This window comes from Vicugna pacos, chromosome 16, assembly GCF_048564905.1.
Source record: "Vicugna pacos chromosome 16, VicPac4, whole genome shotgun sequence".
Lineage (NCBI taxonomy): Eukaryota > Metazoa > Chordata > Mammalia > Artiodactyla > Camelidae > Vicugna > Vicugna pacos.
In genome coordinates, this window is record NC_133002.1 from 38,019,686 (window position 1) to 38,042,906 (window position 23,221).

A 23,221-nucleotide genomic window follows, 5' to 3' on the forward strand; every position below is an offset into this window, starting at 1 on the left:
ACCTTGTTTCCTCCAAGCCTGCTCCCTCTTGAACTGCGTGAGGGTCAGGACTCGCTGTTTCTAGCCATTGCTTTGCAGTTCTCACCTTTGGACAGGGGGTCAGAGATGAAGAGAAAGGGACACAAATTACAAGCCAGGGTGGCAGGCAGGCCTCTGGTTCTGCTGCTAGGTTTGCTGTGTGACTATTGGCCAATTGCTCCCTCTCTCTGGTTCCTCGTTTCCCATCTGTGAAAGCATGGATGCTGACAAATACCGCTGCGATCACTTCCGCTTCCTTCCCTGGAGAGGCCTGGTCTCCCAGGTTCACTTGGGGCAGCTTGGTGTCAAGCGGCAGCTCATGTCTCCTCCCCTCACTCCCATGTGGGATAACGCAGTTGGCAAATTCTGCAGCTGAATGCCACCGTGGCCACCAGCTCTCTGTTGCCGCCACCTTCATCCTTACTGCTGTACCATCCTGTCAACCGGTCCCCTGACCCCTCCCACCCTTCCTTCCTTCACCCAGTGAGAGGAAAATGATCTGAACCTCAAGTCTAAGCCTGACTCCCAAATCCATTCTGAACCCATCATACTCCCTCTGGCCTCTGCAGCTTTGCATGTGTTTTGCATGTTTCCCCATCAACAGAGACCCATGGTCCAGGCACAGGAAAAGCTTGTGCAGAGGCATTGCAGCCAAAGGAAGCCCAGGGTGTCGAGTATGCCACCTCTGGGTCTCCAGACCCACACTTCTCCCTTCCAGAAATGTCCTTGCCTCCGTCCTCAGCAAAGCAAGTTGGAATGTCTCCCCCTCGCTCCTTTGTGTCCCACCACCCAGGGCAAAGCTCTCTCATCGGTCATCCCAGACGGCCATGGCCAGCTGACATGTCCATCCAAAGGCAAGAACTCAGAAGCAATTGCTAGAAACGGTGAGGCCTGACCCTCATGCAGGTCAAGAAGGAGCTGGGGCTCCCTGGGGACAGGCCCACTCTTTTGCCTCCTCTCTCCCCACACTTAGTAGGAGCTTAATGTATTGAATAAACAAATTGGATCCTTGTTTCAACTTTAACACCAGTAGCCCCTCCCGGGCACACACACCCCAGCTGGGATGTTCATGCTCCCTGGACTCACACCTACGTCTTTCTCTGAAACTCTGCATGGATAAGTGACGAGGTGGCAGAGTATAGAAAATCCCCAAATGGGGGATAACAGGAAAGCCATTTATAGTCGGCATCTGGACTTCAGTCAGCAAATATTTGTTGAGCACTTGCCTTGGGTGAGTAAGCGTGACTGATGCAAGGCTCACCTGTGGTTCTGACCTGCATGGCTTTCTGGAGCTCGCCCTTCCCTGAGCCACACCTGTTCTTTGTTGCCAACACATCCTGGGCAGAGCTAGCCAATCTCAAGTCCTCCTTTCAGGCCCCTATTGGACATGCAGACCTGGATGTAGCAAACTCCATTTATGGAGCACCTCTGTGTGCCAGGGTCTGTGCTGGGAGCTTAGTCTGCGGCCGGGCACCGCACACAGCACTCCACATACACGAGCTCGTCTCATCCTCCCAGTAACCCCAGGGCTGCCCTGACCCGTTGAGCAGATGATGGTGGCAGGCAGGCTTCCTTCCGTGGTGGGCAAGAACCATCTGGGGAAGGTGCCAACACAGCTCTAGTCCTGCCCTGGTCCCTTCCGGGATAGATGCTGGTTGTTGCAGCCACCTGTCCAGGGCACTGGAGGCTGGCCAGGCAGCCTTGGTCGGGCTCCTGCTCCTGCTCTGTGCTCCCTGGAGCTGCTGCCTGCGCTGGGGAGAGGTCTCCCAAGGCCGTGGGAGGCCACGAGGGGCCATGGGCCAGCCCATGGCCCACCGGGCAGCGAGGGGCTCCCTCAATAGCCATCCCTCTCTCCTGCCTGGCCTCCTGCTATGGAGACTCCCAGACCGTACTCAACAACTCGTGGAGAAGAGAGGCCTTCCTGGGAGGTGGTGATATGATGGGAGGGGTGCTCTCTGAAAAGTGGATGGAAGGCAACCGAGGAGACTGGAGTGAGCTCAGGCGTGCATACCGTTTTATCTCTCTCTTGATTTTTCTGTACCATCTCTCCCCTGCTCCTAGAGGAGGCACCTCTTTATAAGGGCACATTTCTGGGTCAGTGAGTTTTCCATCCCCTCCAGCACCAGAGGGTCTAAAGAGACCCAGATGTTGCAGGAGGAAGAGCAGGACCACAGTTTGTTCAGCTGTGTTTTTATCTCTTGTCATTTAGTGTGACCTCTGCGTGCGTGCGTGCGTGCGTGCGTGTGTGTGTGTGTGTGTGTGTGTCTGCGTGCATCTACACGCAAGGAAGAGACAGAGCCAGTCACCATGTACTGTCTGTTCGTTCTCCGGGAGCTGCTGCTCCCACCCCAAGCCTGGTCATCTCCATTTATTTAAGAAAAATCTGACACAGTGGTGGGTAGAACCCGAGAGAAGGGTGGCTGTGGGATGGGGTAGGGGAGACGCCGGCTCCCTTCTGCCTTGCCCATCCCAGGGTCCTTTCCAGCATTGCCTGGTGCCCTCTTCCCCTCCCACCAGATTCTGCTTGGTGTGGGGATGAGTGGCTGCCCCTGCAGAGAGGAAGGCGTGGTCAGCGGAGCTGGAGGGGTGGCTAAGGCGCAGTGTTGACCTTGCTGGGGGGTGGGCGGGAGGCATCCAGGGCTCCCAGACGCCCAGAGCACAGTACTCTGGGAGTGGACTGAGGACTCTCCACCCTTGAGGGCCTGCCCACAGCCCTGGGGAGCAGAGGATGGAGTCCTGAGATCCAGGAAGGTGGCGGCGGGCTTGGCCCCAGACCCCTCAGTAGAGTCAGCTCCCAGGTCCTGGAAAGGGACTGGGGGGCACCCAGAAGCCAGCAGATGCTACAAATATCCTCCACCCCTTTCAAATGTTTTATCCACAGCAAGATCCTTGGCAGGGCAGGCAGCCGCCGCCTCCCCACCCTGCAGGACAGAAATCCCTGAATAGTGGTTTGAGAAAAAAGTCTTTGTGCAGCTTGTGACACAAGACCCCCCAGAACCCTGCCCCCGCACAGGGGGGAAGACAGGGGATATGGGGGGTGGGGCGGGGCACCGTGTGGGCCCTTGGCCCAAGCTTGGCCTCCTTGCCTCACTCTTGGGGCAGGGGGGTTGTCTAAAATGGGAGGAGGTTTGGAAAGGGTAGAACAAGAGTTGGGACTGCTTTCCTCTTAGCAAGCTCCTGAGGAAGGAAGGCGGCCTCCACCTTTGGGGCAGAGGAGGGTAGGGTGTGACGAGGGGAGGAAGGACCGGTGGGAGGCAGCTCTCTGGGAGGAGCAAAGCTGCATGGGCCAGAGTACAAAATCCACTTCAGCTGGCCCATGTTAGTGTGAGCAGGGTCCCGGCTGTATCCCACAGAGCCCAATCCGTGGGGAGATGGCACCTTTACGCAATCTCTTTGATTCTGCGCATGTAATTGTGCAGGTCAGGGGGTGGAGTGGGCCGTGTGGTGCCCGCCACATCCGGGCAGCCCCATCCCAGGTCCTCTTCGTCCTCCTCGTCCTCCTCGCCGGCGGGCACCGAGTCATAGGCCAGCTCCTCTGAGGGCAGCGTGGTGAAGGTGGTAAACTTGACCCGCTTGCGCTTGGAGGTGGGTGAGCTGGCGGGGTCCTCGGCCTGGTCCCGGGCGGAGCCGCCGGAAGAGCCATCGCCCCGCCCGTGCACCTGGCTCTGGACGCTGGTCTGCGAGCTGCCGCTGCTGTGGTGATCGCCGTGGCAGCAGGCCGGCACGGTCTCCATCGGGTTGCTGGCAGGAGGCGACAGCTCCCCCTGCACCCGCAGCGGCTGCCCGTTGCCCAGGAACACCCAGTGGTGAGAGTGGTCCATGCTGGTCTGGCCCTCGGGCGGGATGCGCTTGTGCCGGTAGCGCAGCACGAAGACAATGCAGTTGATGAGGAAGACGAGGATGGCGAGGCAGAAGACGCCCAGCAGCGCGTACATGCCGATCTCCAGGTCCGTCAGCCCCCGCGGCATCTGCAGGAAGCCGGTGGGCAGCGGCAGGAAGTCTTCTGTGGGTGGCACGGCCGGGCTGGCCGTGCCCCGGCCCGGGGCCTCAGGTGGGGGTCCTGGTGTGCCTGGCGGGCCAGCTCCCCGGGCCTCATCCTCACCCCCGCCGGGCCCTGGGTGGCTGGGGCCGGGGTAGTCGTAGGTGGGGTCCTCCTCGTCCCGCCCAAAGTGCACCCGCAGGCCCACGGGGGTCGTGGCCAGCACACTCTTGCGCTTGGTTTTCTGGCAGCTCTCAGCGATGGTGAGCTCCGCACGGAGCAACTCTCCTGCCCCCTCAGCCTCAGCCACCACCAGTGGGAAGGCACGATCCTGGGTCACTGTGGCCACCCGCTCGTCCAGACTGCTCACCAGCAGCCCGTAGTCCCGAGGGCTGTAGAGGGAGAGCGGGGCTGTGGTGCCATCGCTGTAGGAGAGCCAGAGGCTCAGGAGGGCTTCCTGGAGGAGGAGGAGAGGACAAGAGTCAGAGGACTAGTCCTGCTGGGTTTCCTGCTATATCCTGAGTGAGGGCCAGGGCCAAGGCACGCTGGCTCCCTGCTGTATTCCCAGTGCTGGAACAGTGCGTGCCAGGTGGCAGGTGTTCAGGAACAGTTGTTTGAGTGGGAGTTCTCTGGAGGCGGTAGGGAGGGCACACGGCAGGTTATGGCCTCGTACTGCCCTGAGAATCTCCTTGCCCACTTGGCCCTTCTCCCCTTGATGAGCTGATGGTAAATTCTGCCTTGGATCTAGCTCAAATCCCTTCTGCTGCAGGACCCTATGTCCTTGCCTCACCTTGGGATCACCCCCAACAGACACATGGAGATTGAGAATATAGGCATACCCCACTGCAGCCTTCGCCTTTGTTAAACCTTCTGAGAACTGCCCTCCCTGTAGATGAGGACGCAGGACCCAGAGACGAGCAACTTGCCTGGGGTCACGAAGCAAGCTGGGGCAGAGGACTCCTGTGTCCTGACTCTTGGCTCAGTGTTCAGTGCCCACCACCTCCTCCCTGCTCAAGCCTCTACATGTAACCTTTCCACCTTTGTCCTGTAGCCATTGCCCTTTTGTGTCTGTGGTGGGCTGTACTGGGGGCTCCAGAGATGGGTGAAGGTTAATTCCTGGGGGTGGAGGCAGAGGTGACGGGCCCTCTGGGAAGCCAGGAGGGGGACCCCTCGGCAGGAGCATTTCAAGGTAGCAGGTGCAGGAAGCCAGATCTTGGCCAGACTCCCTGTGCAGATGGCAGGGGGGTCGGGTGGGGCAGGTGTGCAGGGCACCAAGGGTAGAAAGATCTTCCATTATCACGGTTGTAATTTGGAAGACTCATGGCCAGAGCCTGCCAGTCCTCTTCCACACCTCAAGCCCCGAGGCTGGCTGGCTCGGCACCCAGTTACCTGCTTGAGGAAGCTGAGGGTCTGCTGGGCAGCCGTGGTGGCCAGGATGGTGTGGCTGCTCCCAGGACTGGGCCGTAGGGAGAGGGCGAGGCTGGCCACCACCTGGGCCTGCAGCTGTGTGATGCTGACCTTCTCCTCTGTCACTGTCAGCAGCGTCTCTCCGAGCACCGACTCCGTAAGCGGGGATACCACCTGAGGCAGAGCAGGGCGCGGGTGCGTGAAAGCTAGGAAAGCAGCACCCCCCAAATCCCTAACCAGGGAGGAGTCTTAGTGAGGCGGGAAGCCCCATAAAGAGACAGGCAGGACCCCCAGGCAGGGCCACCACTCTCCTCCCAGCACCATCCGGTTCCCTGGCCCAGAGGCTCTATCTCACGTTTTGCCTCTGAAACGGCTTACTTACCCCTAAAATTCTACTGGTTCCCTTAGGTCACTCCTGATTGGTTATTTCCTTCACTACTGATTGGTTATTTCTCTCCCTCCTGATTGATCCATCTCCCTCACTCCTGATTGGTTATTTCTCTCCCTCCTGATTGGTCCATTTCTACAAAGCTTGTTTCTAGTCAACTTTTGTTATACCTCATTTGCATACGATGTTGCGAAGTGTAAACTGGCAGCCTATACAAGCTGGTGTAAACCTATAGCTGGGGTCCAGAGCTTGGAGTGTTAACTCCTCTGGGCCCGCTGGCATGGTAAAACTGAGTTCTCCAACTTTCCGAGTGCTGCTTGGTCTCTCGCCCGGATCCAGGTTGCTCTCACAACTGAGCTGTAACTCCGAGCTGTTTTCTCTGCAACATTAGTGCTACTGGAAGAGAGGCCTGGGGGTGGGGCAGGCTGGGAGGCAGGACTCCTGGGCTCTGCCTTAGGTCTGCAATGGGAACCAGGGTCCTGAGGCCAAGCGAGGGTCAAGAGCTCCTAGGAGCCAGGCATGAAACACAAATGAGAGAGGTGAGTTGATCTGGAAGAAAATAACAGCCCTTGCACACTGATAAATAGCAACTGGTGGTCAGCCTCAATGTCAGGGAGATGAAAGGGAGTGGTGGGGACTGGAGCAAAGGGGAGAACTTACGCTCCTGTTAAAAAAAAAAAAAAAAAAACAGGTACCAGTACTGACTCCAGCTGATAATTGCCAGGCATGAATGTAGACCCAATATTGCCAGATTCATATTTTCTAAAACCAGAAGTTTACGTTTTTAAAAAATGAGAGTCCTTCCAATTTTTTAATGTTGGATCAATTGTTTTACAAACAAAATAAGTCCGCAGGCAGATTTCAGCCCATGGCTCACTACTTAAAATCTCTTAGGTAGATGATATCCACCCAGGCACCCAATTGTCAAGGAGGAAGGTCAAAGTTGAGTTCCTAGAGCTACCAAATTCCCTTTCCTGGCCTCTAGGCTGGCTGAGCCCTCCCACCTGCTTCCCCTCCTCATCCATACCTGCTCTCAGGGACCACACTGCGTGATGCAAGGTTGGTAGGGGCGGATGAGGCTTGGAGGGAGCACCCTCGTCAAGGTGAAGTTAAAGGGCCTTGATCTTTGATTTCAGGCAAAAAGGCAGGTGGGGAAGAAAGTGCATTTGGGGGTTGCTCCCTCAAGCCAAGGCCCTAGAAATCCTGTCCCAAGAACATCTGTGTCCTCTGTCCACATGTGGATGAGGCTCCCAGCACGCCCCTTGTGCCTACCTTGAAAGGGGTGGTGCCTGGCTCCAGGCCGGCCAGTGTGCTGCTGTCCACCATGCGGGCCACACGGGGGTCCCCCACCCGCATGAAGTCGCTGACCAGGTCGGTGACCTCCACCAGCCAGTCCGGGCCCAGCATGGTGACCACCTGGTCGGTGCCCTCTGATGACGTTGTGTGGAACTGGGTGAAAACCTGCAGGGTGGCGTGCTGGTACTGCAGGGTGCAGCCGCGGCTCGCGCTCTGCCGCCGCTCCTCCTCCTCCTCGTCCTCGTCTTCACTCTCCCGGGCTGACCTGGATCGGGGAGGCCTGGAATCAGGGCTCCCACCCTGGCTCTGTCCCACAAAAGCCCCTCCCTCCCCCAGCCCTGCCATCCCCTCCCCAGCTCCCTTGGGTACAAGCTGTGCCAACAGCAAACCTTTCCCTGGCTCATTCCCTCTGTCTCTGCCAAGCTTGGAGCCCGGCGTCTCAGGCTTTCCTCTCTAGAAAGGTACCTTGACCCTCCCATGTCCCCCTCCACCCCTGCTTGGCTGCACCCACACTTGCGAAGAGCTGGCATCAAATCCTAGCAAATGCCACCACTTTCTCACCACCAGGCATGTGCTGGGCCCTGTGCTCAGCTCTGAAATGGAGCTAAGGCGACCCTTGCTCAAGTGCCAGGAGGCTTAGCAGCATCGTGTCCTACAGCTGTGCAGCAGGCAGAACTTGGAAGCAATGAACTTGGATATTTAGCTGATGAGATTTCCGAGCAGAGTGTGGGAGGTGTGGCCTGGCCGCCTCTTGCTGCTCATAGTAAAATGCGAGAGGAAAGAGAGAAATGGAGGGGGAAGCTGGCAAGCGAAAGGGAACCGGGACTTGACAATTTGGGAAATTCTCAGCCTACCCAGATTGCTCAAAATACAAAAATCAGGAAAGGGTGCTCTGGAGAGAGAAGGGTGTGGCCAGGGCATGGCTAGTGCTTCGGAAGGATCAAACCACCAGAATATTCATTCATGCAGAGGGTTCTTTTAACTAATTTAATCCTCACAGCAGTCCTCGGAGGCAAATGCTAACACGCCCATTTTAGAGCTGAGGAAACTGAGGCCCAGAGAGTTTTTTTTTTTTTTTTTTTTTGTAAGTAGCCCAAGGTCACCCAGCTAGCAAATAGCAGAGTCAGGATTTAAACCCAGGCCACCTGGCTTCAGAGTTGACTACGTCCTCACAAATCTAAGCAGCACCAGCATCACCCAGGAGCTGGTCTGAAATGCAGGCTCACAGGACCCACCCCAGATTCATGGAATCAGAATCTGCTTTTTAACGGGAACTTCTGGCTTTCCGTGTGCACAATAAGGTTCTAGAGGCTCTGGTCTACGCCGCCTTGCTTTTCCAAACCTCTGCAGCAGTGAACAGAGCTCCGCTCTCGCTAGGCTGCCTGCTTCTCTCTCCAGCCCCGCTTCCCGCTCTTAGCTGCCTGCCGCACCAGCAGTTCTTCTGCCTGCTGGCTTTGCTCTCCAGCAGCGATGAGTGGGTGAGAGGAGTGTGCTGAGTACACTCGGACCTGCCCCACAGATGGGCACTCAGGTGTGTGAGCCTGTATCCCGGTGAGGGAGTCCAGTGTGAGTCACCGTGTACCTGCTTGATATACTCACAAGCATGCCCCTGGTGTACCCAGCTGGGGCATGTGTGTACAGCTGTGTGTGTACCTGTGTTGGTGTTCATGCTCCATTTTGTCTGCTGCTTGACTGCTCTCACCCTCTTTCCCTGACCAGCTCCTTTCTACTCATCCTTGAAGACTTAGCTCAGGAGTCACCTCTTCCAGGAAGCCTGCTTTGATTTCTCCTGGAGGAAGAGGTGGTTCTTTCCTTTGTGCCACTTGATTCCCAGAACACAGGGCGTCTCCTATCCACCATGCTCTGTGGCATTTATAAGATGGCTTCCCTGATGGACCCAGAGCTTGGCTGGGTCAGGAAATGGCCACATTTACCCGTCTAAAGCGCCCGTCAGTGCCTGGCACACAATAGCTGTTCAATAAACATTTGTTGATTGCATGACCAACCTGCAGACTGCATCCACCCAGGGCCTTATACACACATGCAGATCAGACCGTGTGCCAGCGTTGTGTCACCCATGAGTATCCCCAGCATCTGCTGTGTGTGGAGGGGCTATACCTCCGGTCGGGAAGGATAGGTACCCTCCACCCCTTCACTTGGCTGAGGCGGGCATCCGAGAGCTCGATGTGCAGGGGCAGCTTGGGCACCCAGACTGTCATTTCCAGGGGGGCATTGAGGACATCATAGCGGAAGGTGACTCTGGCGTTCATGGAACCGCGAGACTCCTTTCCACTAACGAACACATAGTCACAGCTGCTGGATACCTGGAGAGGGGGAGAGAGGTTGGTTGTCCTATCTTGCCCTACAGGTCATCCTGTGGGGCAGTGCAGGGGACCTCTGTCTGACAAGGAGGGCCAGAGGCTATTGGACAGAGAAAGTGCTAATCACAGGAGGCTGAAGGGGAGGGGCCAGGTGGGAGAAGGCCCCTCATTTAATTTCTCTGGAAGGGGATCAGCTTCTACTCCATTTCTCCAGGGATCAGCTCTCAGTGGCCTCTGTGGGAGGTTTCTGCTGCCTGGCAAGGAGCCAATGTACAAATATTTTTATAAGGGGCTGCTTTTGATGTGCCAGACCACAGCTTTGAGGATCCTCAGGCTGAGGGTCCCCTGGGCTGGCTCCCCTCCCCAGCGTGACTGCCTGGACTCTGGAGCAGGTATCTGGTGGGTAGAGTCCTCCACCAGTAGCCTCTTCTGAGCAGGACACTGGGGCATGATGTGACTGGGCAGGGAGGAGGTAGAGGTGGAGGGAGTGGGGATGAGGGTCAGACCCACCACTCCTCCCTCTGGCCCTGTTGCCTCAGGCAGATAGACAGCTGGTTAATTTCAGGGAGGGGGGCTGCTCCAGCCAGGGTTGGAGGTGAGGGTAAGGGAGAGGAAATTTCAGGTCCAGAGAACCCTAAGCCCATACATCACCACTAGTGGGTACAGCTTTTGCAAATGCATGTTCACCTGGACACCACCTTGCATTCTTAGAAGTTCCCTGGATAAGCATATGCTCGCTGACATCTTGGTGGATACCTCTGCCCATCACGGAGGTATCACTGCCAATACTTCGGGGCAAATGCAGATGGGTATACATGTAAGTTCCCACATACACATCTGGCACACCTGGAGTGAATCCTGGGTGCAGTGCACTTAGGTGCACCTACTGGTACATGCCCAGGAGTACATGCACATCCTTGTGTTTGGAGGAGGGTCATTCGGGCAGCCTGTGGGCAGAGGACACCCTGAAGGCTCTGGTGGGGGTGGGGAGGGTGCTGGGACTGTGGCTTATCTCTGGGGACGGTCTCCTGACCATCCCAAACTCCTGCAAGCTCTCTTAATCATCTCAGGGGGTGGGTGGAGGAAAGTGGGACAGCAGCCCTGCCAGAAATGCTCATTTCCCACTTCGTAAGGGAGAGGATTCCATCTGAAGGCTGGCAAATTCCATTTAGAATGTTGGCAAACTCCAGAAGGAACTGGAGGGTATTTCACTGAGAACGGAAACACATTCCAGGCAGAATCTTCGCTAATTCCCTTTGGTATCTAAGCCACAGCGACTCTTTGCTGGTCTGCTTTGGGGCAGGGGCGGGGGCGGGGGTGGGGGAGACTGGGTGGCAGAGGAAGGTGCTGGGTAAGGGCTCTTGGAAGCAGGCCCATTTCTCCCCGTCCCAGCCTGCCAGCAGTGGACAGCCCCACGGGCCTGGGCCAGGCTTCTACCCCTCAGGAAGCCGTGGGGGTGTGGTAACAAGCCATCTGCTCTGGCTCTCACTCGGGGGACATCCTTGCTGGATTGGGAGATGGATGAAGTGAGCCTTGGACTCCCCAGACCTGGAGGAATCCAGAGAAGGGCGTGGAGAGAGAGAGCGAGCACAGACTCCAGGTTAGCCCCTGGGAAGGAGAGGACACCTACGTCCCTGGCCCTCCGCTGAAGGGTTTACAGGAACAGGGAACAGACTCTGTTGTCTAATCATTTGATTCTGGCACCTGCTGGAGGCTGGCACGGCAACAGCTCACAGGTACCAGGGCTGGGCAGCCTCCCATTGCTGCCTGCTCCACTGATTCCTCCTTGCATCTCACCCGACCACTGTCCAAAGCCAGGGGAAATCTGGAGGCCCTCCTGGGGAGGTGGCAAACTGGGCCAAAGTCAGATCGGTGTCCTGTTTGCTGGCCATGGAGGACCTGTGGCCCAGAGGGGGTCTCTGGGGAGAAGCTCAGGGATGGGGGGCTTCGGGAGTTGGAGGAGTTGGGGTGGGTGTTCCCGGAGTGGGTCCTTTCACACAACCTTCACTCCTGACCTAACTCATGTGCTTCTGGAAGATTCCTCCCTGGGTTGGACCTCCTCTATCTGGTCACCAGTGCCTGGGATTTAGGGCACGTCTCTGAGCCCCCCCCAACCCCCCACCCCCTATTGCCTTGCTCGGTGTCTGCCACACAGCAGGGGCTCAATGATGACTTGCTGGATTGAGTTCAAGTTGTCAGTGCTGCCTTCTCCCCTTGGCCTGCCAAAAGGGCTCTTTCGCATTTCTGCAGAAAGCCCTCCAGCACGTCCCCTCGTCCAGAGTGGACGTAGGATGCCTGCAGCTCTTCCCCTGACTCCTCCCGCCACTTCCCCTCCTCTTGCTACCAGGGGGACCTGCCTGGGGTGTGAATTCCCCTCTGGTTTGGGGTCCCACTCCTCCTAAAGGTCTGAGGCCTTCTTCCCAGGGGCTCTACCTCCAGGAAGCCCACCTTGATGATGTCCTCATTGTCAGACTCGCATTCCACCAGAGCGGAGACATCTAGGACAAGGCCAGTCACCTCGATGGCAATGACCTTGACAGGGATGGCCACTGTCCGGCCAGTCAGGATGGCTGTGTTGATGATCTCTGTGTCCTAGGGGAAGAGAGGAGGGCAGGGCTCTGCTGAGCTGGGGTGCTTGAGGTCCCCTGCTCTCCCAGGACCAAAAGCCAAGGCTCTGGCTCCTGGCTGCCCTGACTCCTCAGATGCATGTGCTTCTGGTGGCGACACCCATACACATGTGCAGAGAGATGCATCTACTGAGCCTCACGTGCCTTCTCAGGTGCCCTGCTCACCTGGGCTCCTGCGGTAGCCTTCAGGGTTGACCTCACTCTGGTGCCAGAAAACATCCCTTCCCCAAGCTCCTCCCGTCTCCTCTCAACATCTCCCATGCTCCCTAGGACTCACGGGGTAATGTCCAACACATTTGCTTGGCTATTTCATGGGCCCCGGGGCTGGCCCTGCTTCCTCCTGGCTATTCCAGATGCCCCTGCGCTGGTCCCAAACAATCATTCCATTGCACTCTTCCTAAATCCATGGCTCCTTTGGACAAGCTATTCATAGTCCCATCACTGCACCATTGCCCATGTGATCCCATCTAGAGCACCCTCCTCATTTTCTCTGACTATATGAGCCCCTTCTCCATGTGACCTTCAAGGATCAGCTGCATGGCCACCTCCTCCAGAAAAACCTACCCCGAGAAGCCTCTTCATGGTGACCGCTCCACCTCTGTACCCCCAAGCGGCCGCTGTCTTACTCCACCAAGCGCAGAGCTTGTCCGCTTCCCGTGAGCCCACTCACCATGGCCAGGGGCAGGATGGCTTGCACATCCCGCTGGATGACTGTCAACTCGGTGACCGCCCGCTCCAGGTCAGGCAGGGCACCATGGCCGCGGTAGTCGATATGCCACATGATCCTCCGTTTGACCGACTGGCTGGTGAAGTTTTCCATCTCGAAGTCCAGCTGCAGGATCTCCAGGGGCCCCTGGCCCTCCCTGTGCGGTGGTGGCAGGAAGGAGAGCCCAGGAGGAAGGGCTGGGAGCATTTCAGGAGCTCCGAAAGCCTCACTGGGAACCTTCGCCCTCCTAGGCATCCTGCCTCCCCAGGGCCCTCTGAGCTTCCCCAGAAGGAAATTCTGATGCCTTCTCAGATGCGCTGCCCACTTGGACCCCAGCGTCCCCAGAAACTGCCGGCCTGGCCTCCTCCATCAAAAGTTCCCCCACCCCTCCCAGGTGTCATCCTGCAAAGAGGTGGGCAGAGGGGCTATTTTGGCTCACCAGGGGGGCAGCGGTGTGCCCTGGGCCCAGGACACATCCACGGTGGCTGTTGAGTGCTTTGCCCCAGTCAGCAGCTCCGAGGTCACATGCCACTGGCCACTCCGTGACTTGGTCCCCAGGAGGGTCACGCCCTTCTTGGCCTTTACCCTGGGACAAAGCAGGAAGGGGAAGAGGGAGAGGGTCAGCCTGGAGTCCAAAGGCTGCCACCCTTAGGCTGGGGCTGGGAGAAAAGGGGAGCAGGTGAGTAAGTTACTGAGACCCAAAGCTTGAAACTAATTTGGGGAATCTGGTATTATGTAGTGCCAACCTCTAGCCCTCACTGGAAGCTGCAATCCCTTCTATTAGATCTCTGCCAGGTCTTCGCCTAACCTCTACTTGCATACCTTAGTGACAAGGGACTCACTACTTCTGCACACATCCCATTACATTTTCAGAAATTCCCTCAAAGGAGAAACCTCTTCCCAGCATTTATAGCTGAAATATAACAGCCATAGGTTCTGTTAGGGCAACTCTCCTCCATCGTAACAGTTCTACAGATACCTGGGGAGGCGAGCAGATGTTCTCTGAGTCTTCTTTTCTCTAGGCCTAAAATCTCCATTTCCTTCAATTGTTGCTTTTTGCCGTGGTTTCAAGTTACCCATATCCTAGTCACCCTCCTCTGGGCACTCTGAGCACATAGGTGTAGTGTCTTATTCTAAACACAAAACTTCAGCTGTGCTCCAATTAACACAGACTAAAGCAGAATGATCATCGCCTCCCTGATTCTACAGGTTCTACTCCTATTAATGCAACCCAAGATCTCTGATAACTGATTTAACTCATACTCACATTCAGGTATCAATCACTGAATCAGGTATGACCCTCTTCAAGAATATTTGAACTTAAAGGTAGTACATTCAGGAGACAGGGCAATACTTAACTCAAAGAAGTTGGGGGGCTGATGGTAATGTTTCACATCTCAAGTATTGCTGGGTTGGTGGGGAACGTTTTGGTAGGGTCTTTTCTGTATCCTCAGAATTACCCGACATGGCTCAAACCACAGATTCCTGCTGTGAGGCATCATTATATTTTGTGGGGATGTGATAAGATTTAAGGCATTTCTGAATTTATGAACTGTATCCTCGGTATAGAAAGAGCTGGGGCTCCTGAATTTTTTTTCTCCTAACTCTAGAATTGGACGAATATCCTAATATGTGGACACTCTCCTGTTCATACTTTGGTTCCCAGCAGCCAAGGAGCCTCTCTCTGATCTCCATTTCTCCTCTTTGGCCTCAGTCTCCTCATCTGTAAAATGGGAGAGTTGTACTCGCTAGCATCTAAGGGCCCTTCCAGCCCATTTCTATCATTCTGGATATCCACACTTGTGAAAGCGGATACTTCCTCTTGACCATGACACCATTTCTGTGAAAGAGGGAGTTTGGGGCCGACATTTTTGGCCCAAGCAGAGGAGGACACTGATGCTCAAGTAAGTGAGCTGTCTTCCTGAAGATGCTCAGGTGATAACTGGAATTACTGGGATTATGATGCTGGATGGACAGGTCTGGGCGAGCTCCCTAAAAGGGGTCAGGTGTGCACTTGACCTATGAAGGGAAGCCAGACCCCAACCTCTGCCCCTCTACCTGAGAGTGAAGTGCTCCACGCTGGGGCTGGAGGGAGAGGAGGAGTTGGGGGCCAAGTAGAGGAGGATGCTGAGCACCTCCCCTGGCTTGAGGGGCCGGTCCGGCAGGCGGATCATCAGGTTGCTGTCCAGCCTGTGCTCCTGCAGGGTCCTCCTGGGGGGTGGGCGGAATAGGCTGATGCTCCCGATGCGCAGCAGGGGATGCTGGGTCGGGCTCTCGGCCCGGGCCCCCCCTCCGGGCCCAGTGCCCCGACGGGTACCCCCACAGCCCCCCGACGCATCCGGGGCATGGAGTGTGTAGTAGAGCTCGGCTTGTTGATTCTCCCCGGCCGCCTCGGGCTCCAGTCCATCCGGAGACTTGCGGCGGGCAGTGGGCGGCGCAGCGGGAGCAGGGGGCCCAAACCAGGCCAGGGGTAGCTCGGCCCGCACAAGACAGGTGGCCAGACCCCCGCTGAGGCGGCAGGAGCTCTTGACCTCCCGGGCATCCCGGAAGGCGTGCAGGCGGACGCAGGGCAGCCGCTCGGTGACACCAAAGTCATCCCAGTCCCGGCCAGCCACATAGAACAGCACCTGGGCCAAGGGCTGCGAGGAGGGCACACGGGGGTGGACGATGAAGGCTCGCACCTTCCAGCTGACCGTCAAGCGCTCGGGGATGTCCAGGGTGCTGGACGGCTGCAGGAGCTCCCGGGCCACCACCTGGCTGGTGCTGAAGGGCCCCAGGGAGACGTTGAGGACAGGTAGCTCCTTGGTCTGGAACACCACGAAGGGCTCGGAGCGCTGCAGGGAGCCATTGGTGACTGTGGGTGGCGGGGGCCGCGCCTCCCGCAGGAAGAAGGCCAGCCGCGTGTGTGACAGGCGGTAGCTGATTGGCAGCACTGGGCTGGCCTGCGGCCCCGGGGGACTGGGGCTGGCCGGGTGGGAGCGGCCAGAGGCTGCAGACAGAGAGAAGAAAGACCCCAGAGTGGTCAGGAGAGGCTGCACTCGGACCCCAGAGCACCCCGGCCTCCCACCCTCACACAGGGCTGTCCGCTCCGAGCTGGGCAGTGCTCAGCCCGGCTCTCCATCCTCGGGGCTCCCAGCCTGGCCCACATTTGCTGGTGTGTTAATTGTCCTGTCACTGCTGATACATTTCTTTACCTGCGACGTCGGGGTAAAGCTAATCCTGGCACAAAGCGTCGTGAGGCTTTAAAGAGGTTTTATCCTCCGGCATCCTCATTTGTAAAAGGAGTATAAAAACTGTTTCCCCCTCAAAGTGCTGTTGTGAGGACTTAGCAAAGTCACGTGCATAAGGGGCCAAGGGCAGACTGTGGTGCCGAGGCAGGAGGTGTCCGCTCTCGCCATGACGGATGGCACAGGGCGGCACATATTTAACGATGTAAAATTGTCTATTAGATTTAATTCTTATTCATGCATTATGATGACAGGCAGTAGCTTATTTGATCGTCCGATCAAGCCTTTGAACCAGGTATTATTATGATCCCCATTGATTCAACAAGTTTTCTATCAGTAACTTTTCTTTTTTGAGAGCCTGTTCTTACTTCTTACAAAGAAAGGTGCCTGATGCTTAAATAACTTACCCAAGTCCATGAGTCCCATGAGTGAAAGGGGCCAGCAGTAGGATTCGAACCTGGGGCCACCTGGCTTTTGAACCCAAGTCTTCACTGCTCCAGCTGCCTTAGATGGTGCAGGGTCCCCAGGGATCCCACGGGGCTTTGGGGTCTCAGGCATGACTTTGCCCTTCTATTGGCCCCTGCCCCCATCCTCGCAGGATCCCCCAACTTCCAGCAATTCTGCCTCTTGGCTCTCTGGTCTGTCCCAGGCTGCCCCTGACCTCCATCTCCAGGCTTCTGCTCCAGCTTTGGCTTCACTGTGTTGCTATGACAACATAACAACCTAACCAGATCTTCTCCTTCCCCTGCTCCCCTCCGGACACAAACTGGGCTTTATTGCACCTCACTCTCAGCTCAACACCTGTTGGACACCGTCAAGGAACAGGAAGGACCAAGACGTGCAGGTTCGAGGTTTGAGAACCAGTTCTGGATCGTTCCATAGACCCCTGAGCCGTGTCCCTCAGGCCTTGAAATCAGGGTCATAATAAGAATGTTAGTCTCACAGGATGCTGTGTTGTCATTTGTTTTACTTTTGTGAATCAAGAAAGCTCTATGTAAATCGCACAACACAGTGCAAACCGTGTGTAAGTGTTATCAAAGACTCTCCCCCTTCTGCTTACAGAATAAAATCCAAACTCCCCTTGCGCCCGAGCATGGCATTCAGGGCCCTCTACAATGGGCTCCCAGCTCCCCTCTCCCCAGCGTCCCTCTTCCCAAGCCCCTGCTGTCAGCATAACCGCACAACTTCTGGCTTTATTGCTTGCTGATGCCACCTTATCGCCTCTCCTAAGCTCATGCTGTGCCTTTTGCGTTGAATTCTCTCCTTTCCTGTCTGCACACATGCAAATTCAAATCTTCCTCCCAGGCCCTGCTTGAATGCCGCCTCCTCCACGAAGCCCTCTAAGATGTGACCTCTACTCCTTGGAATTTCTTTGGAGCTTTGCCCTTCTTGGTTAGGTGTTCTAGGAGCAGTGGCACTTGGTCACAGTGTGACTCCTGTGGGCCCCTCCTGAGCTGCCCTTAGGACCAGCTGGGGGAACCTCTGGTCCCTGGTCCTCTGGGAAGCCCCTGCTTTAACCATCAGACTCTGTTCTTAGGTTACCCTTCCCCACTAGGTGCCCCGTAGCCCTGTAAGGTAAGCCAGCTGCCAACGGTGGGGTGGAGGTGGCAGCTGAGTCCCAGGTGAAGATAGGAAGGTGCTTGGAGAGCTGAGAAAGCCTTCCTCGCTGGCGCCTGGAAGCCCTGCCTGACAGTTACCACTGGAGTCTCTGAGAAGGTGTCTTGGGTGTCTGGTGGACGCTGCCCCCAGACACACATGTGGGATCCGAGGTAACCACCCGAGCCAGGGCACAGCAGCCAAGTCACTGCTTTGGAAGCAGCAGGAAGCAGGCAAACAGACAGAGGCTTTGGGACTCAAGGTCAAGGCTGCTCCCTGCCACACTCACGAGGCAACTTGCTTGCCATTTTGAGCCTCGGTTTCCAGCTCTAGAACAGAGGTGGTGACATCAGCCCCCTCACAGGGACATTGAGGGTAGCTGAAAGATCAAAGGGTGGGATGTCCAGGGCCTGTGGGGACTGAGCCGAGATGGGGAGTGGCCACCGTGTTCGTCCCGCTCAGGTCAGAGAAGGGCTGCTGCTGTCCGTGAGCTGTACGTGCTCAGGCCGGGGGGACAGGATGCAGACGTCACCAGCCCTGCCTCGTTTACATCCCCAGGAGACCCTAAGGGTTGCTAAGTGGCACTTAGTCCCCTTTGACCCTCTCACCATCCCAATCTCACGGCTGGCCATCTGGACCCGTTGGAGGCACAGTGGGGGTGGGGCCACCAGATGGGCAGCAGACTCAGAGGGACATGGAGGAAGGGACTGGGGAAACGTGTTTGCACATACCCCTCTGCCCTCAAGAGATTTTTGCTGAATGAGTACAATTGTCTGAATAAGCTGCCCGACACGGACTGGGAAGCCGTGGGCTGGAAAGTGCATCTTCAGTGAGGCATCCCAGAGTGGACCGGATGCCCAATGAGGGGAGGGCTCCTGGCACTGGGCTCAGGGCTCTTGACCCCTCTCAGCAACCTTGCAGATAAGAAGACTGGGTTTCTGAAACAGGAAGCAACTTATAATAAGAAACTAGCATTCGGAGAAGAGGACCAGAAAAGATGGTACGAGGGTACTACAAGTTTTGTACTGATGTCATCGTGACACACAGCACCCACTCCCATCACCACCATGAATCATTCTACCCTCCGGCGCACTTGAGGTCACCTCTGTGGGTGGAGCTGGGGTGGGGGTGTCCCTGAGACCCCAGCACTAGTCTCTGGCTCACTTACTCCAGAGTCTAAAGGAAGTTGCTTGACTTCTGGGCCCCAGCGTCCCCGGGGAGGTGGGGCAGGCCCTGGAACCAGTTGGTGTGGTGGGGGCTGGGGAAGGAAGATGAGACCCGTGGTGTCGTCAGCAGGTCAGGTTCTCAGAGACAGGATGTGAGAAAGCGTGTGTGCACGTGAGCGCTGGTCTGCCTCTCCCACGGTGCTCTAAGCTCCGGGCATCATGAAACATGGAAAAGCTGCTAGAAGATTCTCAGAAGGAAGACAGGTGGGGGAGGGGAGGGTCAACCAAGGTCGGGCCAGGTCGGGAGCTGGGGGAGACGTGCCACAGGGGTGTGACTGGGGTGGACGTGCCGGCTGACTCGGGAATGAGCACACACACATGCGCGTGCACACACACACACACACACTCGTGCTCACACACAGCCTGCACACGCCGGCCCCTCAGGCCCCACACCAGGCAGCCCGTGACAGGTGGTTCTGAACCCCAGCCGCCCCTGCCGCTCGCCTGCCCCACTCTGCACCCCGGACTCCAGGCTCCACTTACTGACTTGTGTTTTGGCCCGGCTCACCCTGCGGGCCAGACAATACTGCCCTCCTGTCCGCGGCCTCCCCTCTCCCGGGAGCAGCAGTCGGATTCTCCCTCTGTCTACACAGCCTGGGACCTCAGGAATCATTTGGGTCAGGCTCCCCTGCTGCTGTCTCCCTGGGGAAGGGGCTCTCCATCCATGTCTCATCATGTCTCATGATCAGGGTTGGTCTGGCTGAGCTGTGTCCCCCTCCCACATTGGTATGTGCAAGTCCTGACCCCCAGGACCTCCGAACGTGACTGTGGAGATGGGGTCTTTAAAGAGGTAATTAGGTTAAAATGAGATCATATGGGCAGGCCCTAACCCAATATGACTGGTGTCCCTAGAAGAGGCGATTAGGACACAGACACACACAGAAGGGAAGAGCACGTGAAGACACAGGGAGAAGGTAGCCGCCTACAAGCCAAGGAGAGAGGCCTCAGAAGGAACCCACTCTAAAGTAAGGCATCGGACCCACCAGCACGCAAGAGAAGACGTGCACAGGGAGTAGGGTGTAGGGATCCTCTCATCCTTCCATGCCCGAATCAGGCATCACCTCCTCCCTGAAGCCTTCCCTGATACCTCCACTGCCACCACCGGGGTAGTGCTTTGCTCTGTCTGGCTCGGCTCTGACTGATTGGGAGCCTGGCCCTGGTATGAGTGTGAGATGCATATGATCAACAATCTGTCTCATTAGTCACTTCTGGGAATGCTCCCTGAGGGGGCAGGATGCTGGTCCATGTATCCCTTCGCCGAGGTCTTTCAAGTCACCTCCAACACCAGAGGGCAGACACATGTTTTTTGCTTTTCCCCTTCCAGCTGGATTGGGATCTGGGCAGACACTGGGTCTGGAACAGCGCTGCATAGTGCAAGGCATGGTAAACCGTAGGAGCTTAGTGAATGTCAATTCTGTGCTCTTACAAGGCCGGGCGCAGGACAGAGGCCCTCCCTTTTCATCTCAGCCTGGCCCTAGGTGTCTGGGAGCGCGGCAGGGCCCTCTGGCCACCCCCAGATAAGCTTCACACCTCTTTCCAGGGCACCGAGGCCAGCTCCCCGGCACCAACCTATGGAATATATGAATGAATCTGCTGGAGGCTAGGGCCAGGCAGGGGGAGGGGGCGCCTCTGGCCATCTCCCTGCTTCTAATCAAGATCAGATGCTTCCTGCTTCTACCTCTAATTGTCCCCAAATTAAAACTAATCACTAGCAAATCAGGAAAAAAAAAAAGATTGTCATTAGCTTTGGTGAGTTTGAGGCTGAGGGACACAGCAGGTCATGGCAGCGGGGCCAGAGGGCACTGGGCTGTGCTGGGAGAGGGCTTGGCCTGCTCACCTGTGTGTGTGTGTGTGTGTGCGTGCGCGCGCGCGCACGTGCGTGTATGCACACATGTGCGCATGCAAGCACCACACCAGATATCCACTGCTTGGGGTTCTTTGTACACTTGCTCCTGAACTTGCTTGAATGTAAGAATCAGCCAGAGAAAATAAAACAGCAAGTGCAAACAGGTTCTAGGGCTGGACCCAGGCTTCTACAATCACAATGTCCAAGGGAGAGACGTGGTAACTCATGTGTTTATCAAGTATCCCAGGAGTTGTTATGATCATAGGAGTCTGGACAACACAGTGCTAAGCAGGAGAGACTGAGAGATGCTGAAGGGGTGGTGACCTTCATGGCATAACGTGGTGACGCCGGCAGTGCATGATGAAGTACCCAGAGCCTAGAACTGTGCCTGGCACATACCGGTAACAGATCTACAAATGGATGAAACAACGAAAGAGAGGGAGCCAGAGCCGTGGTCGATGCAGGGTGGGGAGCCTAGCAAAACCGAGCAGGACCCTGCAAGGCCCTCCCAGGTACAAAAGCCTTTCCGTGTCCCTCATTTCTTGTTTGTAGGAAAAAGGCTTCAGTCTCTGATGTCTTCCCGGAGTTCCAAATAGCAGACACAAGCAGTTGATGGTCAGGACAGCGGAGTCACAGGACTCCTGCTTCCTCCTGCGGGGATGTAGACAACAATCCGATGCCTGTCTTTCACTTGTTCTGCAGAAACTAAGATAACCGCCCCCGCCACCCAGGTGGAGGGTGGTGACTACATGCTGACCACAAACACGTAAGATTCCAGACTGGCTGGAACCAGAAGGCTGAGATTCCGGGTAATGGGGAACATCACCCTGTTACCTCACCACCAACCAATCAGAAGAAGGCCTACAAGCCGATCAGGCAACCTACAGCCCTCTCCCTTAACACTGTCATCAAAACTCTTGTCTGAAAGCCATCAGGGGGTTCCGATGTTTTGGGCACAAACCGCCCATTCTCCTTGCTTGGCCCTTGCAGTAAACCTTTCTCTGCTCCAAACTCCAGTGTTTTAGTTTGGCCTCACTGTGCATCAGGCGCATGAACTTGGGTTTGACAACACTAGGGGCCATGTGGTCCATGATCAAGAAGCCAGAGATGGGCTAATGCCCAGTGACCCCTCCCAACCCAGACCTCCAGGCTCACAGGAGAGGCGTAGCCTACAGGGAAAAATCCCCTGGCCCAGGAGAGGGGCAGTGGGGGAAACTCTCCACTGAGGATGTAAGAGCTGGAAGAGGGCTCTGACTGGGAGGAGGGACGCCTGGGTTCTAGTCCTGCTCCTCCTTGGCTAATGGGTGGATCTGACCCAAGACAAGCAGGTATTTTCCGGACTCTGGGGCCCTACTTCCCCATCAGCAAAATGGGGGAGTTATCAACCCATCTACCAGTGACTCTGAAGCAGGGTGCTGAAGTGGGAAACTCCTACATCTTGAGGAAGGTTGTGTTGTTTAAATTAGTGACACCCGGTGTTAGCAAGGGTTTTAAGAAATGGGGTGTCCACATGACCTGCTGTCGGAGGGTCAAATGGACAAGGTTTCTAGAAAGGAATCTCAAAACACATTTTTAAGGCCTTGAAACTGTTCAAGCTCCTTGCCCCAGCAACTCTGCCTTTGGGAATCTAACAAGCAGAAATCGGCTCAAAGATTTATGTAGAAAGATAATCACCACCATGTTATGTTTATTAGTACAAAATTAGAAATCACAGAAGTGTCCAAAAGCTGGGTATGATTAAACCAAAGCAAATGCCTAAGCGTGAAGGTATGCAGCCATTACAGATCACATTTTCAACAACAACAAAAAATTTACTCAGATGGCAAAACGCTCACAAAATAGTTTGAACTAAGCCCAAGCAGGGTGCAACACTGGTTATACAGCAGATACCAATTTTTTATATAAAATATGTAGACACTGGGAGGAAATACATCAAAATGCTAATGGTGGTTATCTCTGGGGGGTGGGGATTATGGGTGATTGTTATTTTTTACTTTATGCTCTTATGTTATTTTTCTTGTCTGCAAAGAGCATGCATTGCTTGCAAAATTAGAAATAAAACAATAAATGTCATTAAAAATGAAGGAAAGTGTTTGAAGCTGCTCCAAGAATTAAAAAAAAAAAAAGGAAATTAAAAAAAAAAGGAAGAAAGAAACTGTGTGGTTTGGGAGCCACACAAATTCATACACAAATCCTAAATCTGACACTTTTTAGCTGTGTGACCTTGGGCAAATGACATAACCTCTCTGAGCCTCTATTTCCACACCTGTGAAATGAGGATAGTAGAACCTATTTCATAAAGTTGTCATGTCTAAATAAGCAAATTGCTTGGTGTAGTTCCTGGAACAGAGCCAGTGATCAGTGTTCATTCATTCAGTCATTCATTCATTCATCACTTATCGGTTATTTAGTTCTTGAGAGGAGGGAAGTGCTGACCTGCTTTTCTCCAGCACTTGGTGTATTATTTAGCTCATGGCAGTCCCCCGTCAACATCTATTAAGCTAAATAGGACAAGTACAGGGGTGACAGGCACACGGAGCCCAATGTCCCAAGGACCACGAAAGTGGCACTGAGGCTGGGAGGA

The 23,221-nt window shown here is 55.6% G+C and overlaps 1 protein-coding gene and 1 long non-coding RNA gene across 3 annotated transcripts in view; one reads left to right on the forward strand and one right to left on the reverse strand.

The window, feature by feature from the left end:
* Nucleotides 1–2,328: 2,328 nt before the first annotated feature.
* Nucleotides 2,329–23,221, reverse strand: part of TMEM132E (transmembrane protein 132E) — a 52,245-nt gene continuing 31,352 nt past the window's right edge. For both annotated transcript variants that reach the window (XM_072938942.1, XM_015245863.3), the window contains 8 exons: nucleotides 14,801–15,731; nucleotides 13,182–13,328; nucleotides 12,707–12,899; nucleotides 11,858–12,001; nucleotides 9,207–9,412; nucleotides 7,065–7,353; nucleotides 5,387–5,578; nucleotides 2,329–4,454 (listed from right to left, as the gene is read on the reverse strand). In XM_072938942.1, coding sequence (XP_072795043.1) covers nucleotides 3,399–4,454; nucleotides 5,387–5,578; nucleotides 7,065–7,353; nucleotides 9,207–9,412; nucleotides 11,858–12,001; nucleotides 12,707–12,899; nucleotides 13,182–13,328; nucleotides 14,801–15,731 — 3,158 coding nt within the window. In that variant the 3' untranslated portion in view covers nucleotides 2,329–3,398. The remainder of the gene's footprint in view (nucleotides 4,455–5,386; nucleotides 5,579–7,064; nucleotides 7,354–9,206; nucleotides 9,413–11,857; nucleotides 12,002–12,706; nucleotides 12,900–13,181; nucleotides 13,329–14,800; nucleotides 15,732–23,221) is intronic.
* LOC140686129 (uncharacterized) lies at nucleotides 10,749–16,916 on the forward strand. Its single transcript, XR_012059666.1, has 2 exons — nucleotides 10,749–11,009; nucleotides 16,619–16,916. It is a non-coding gene; the product is annotated as an uncharacterized lncRNA (long non-coding RNA).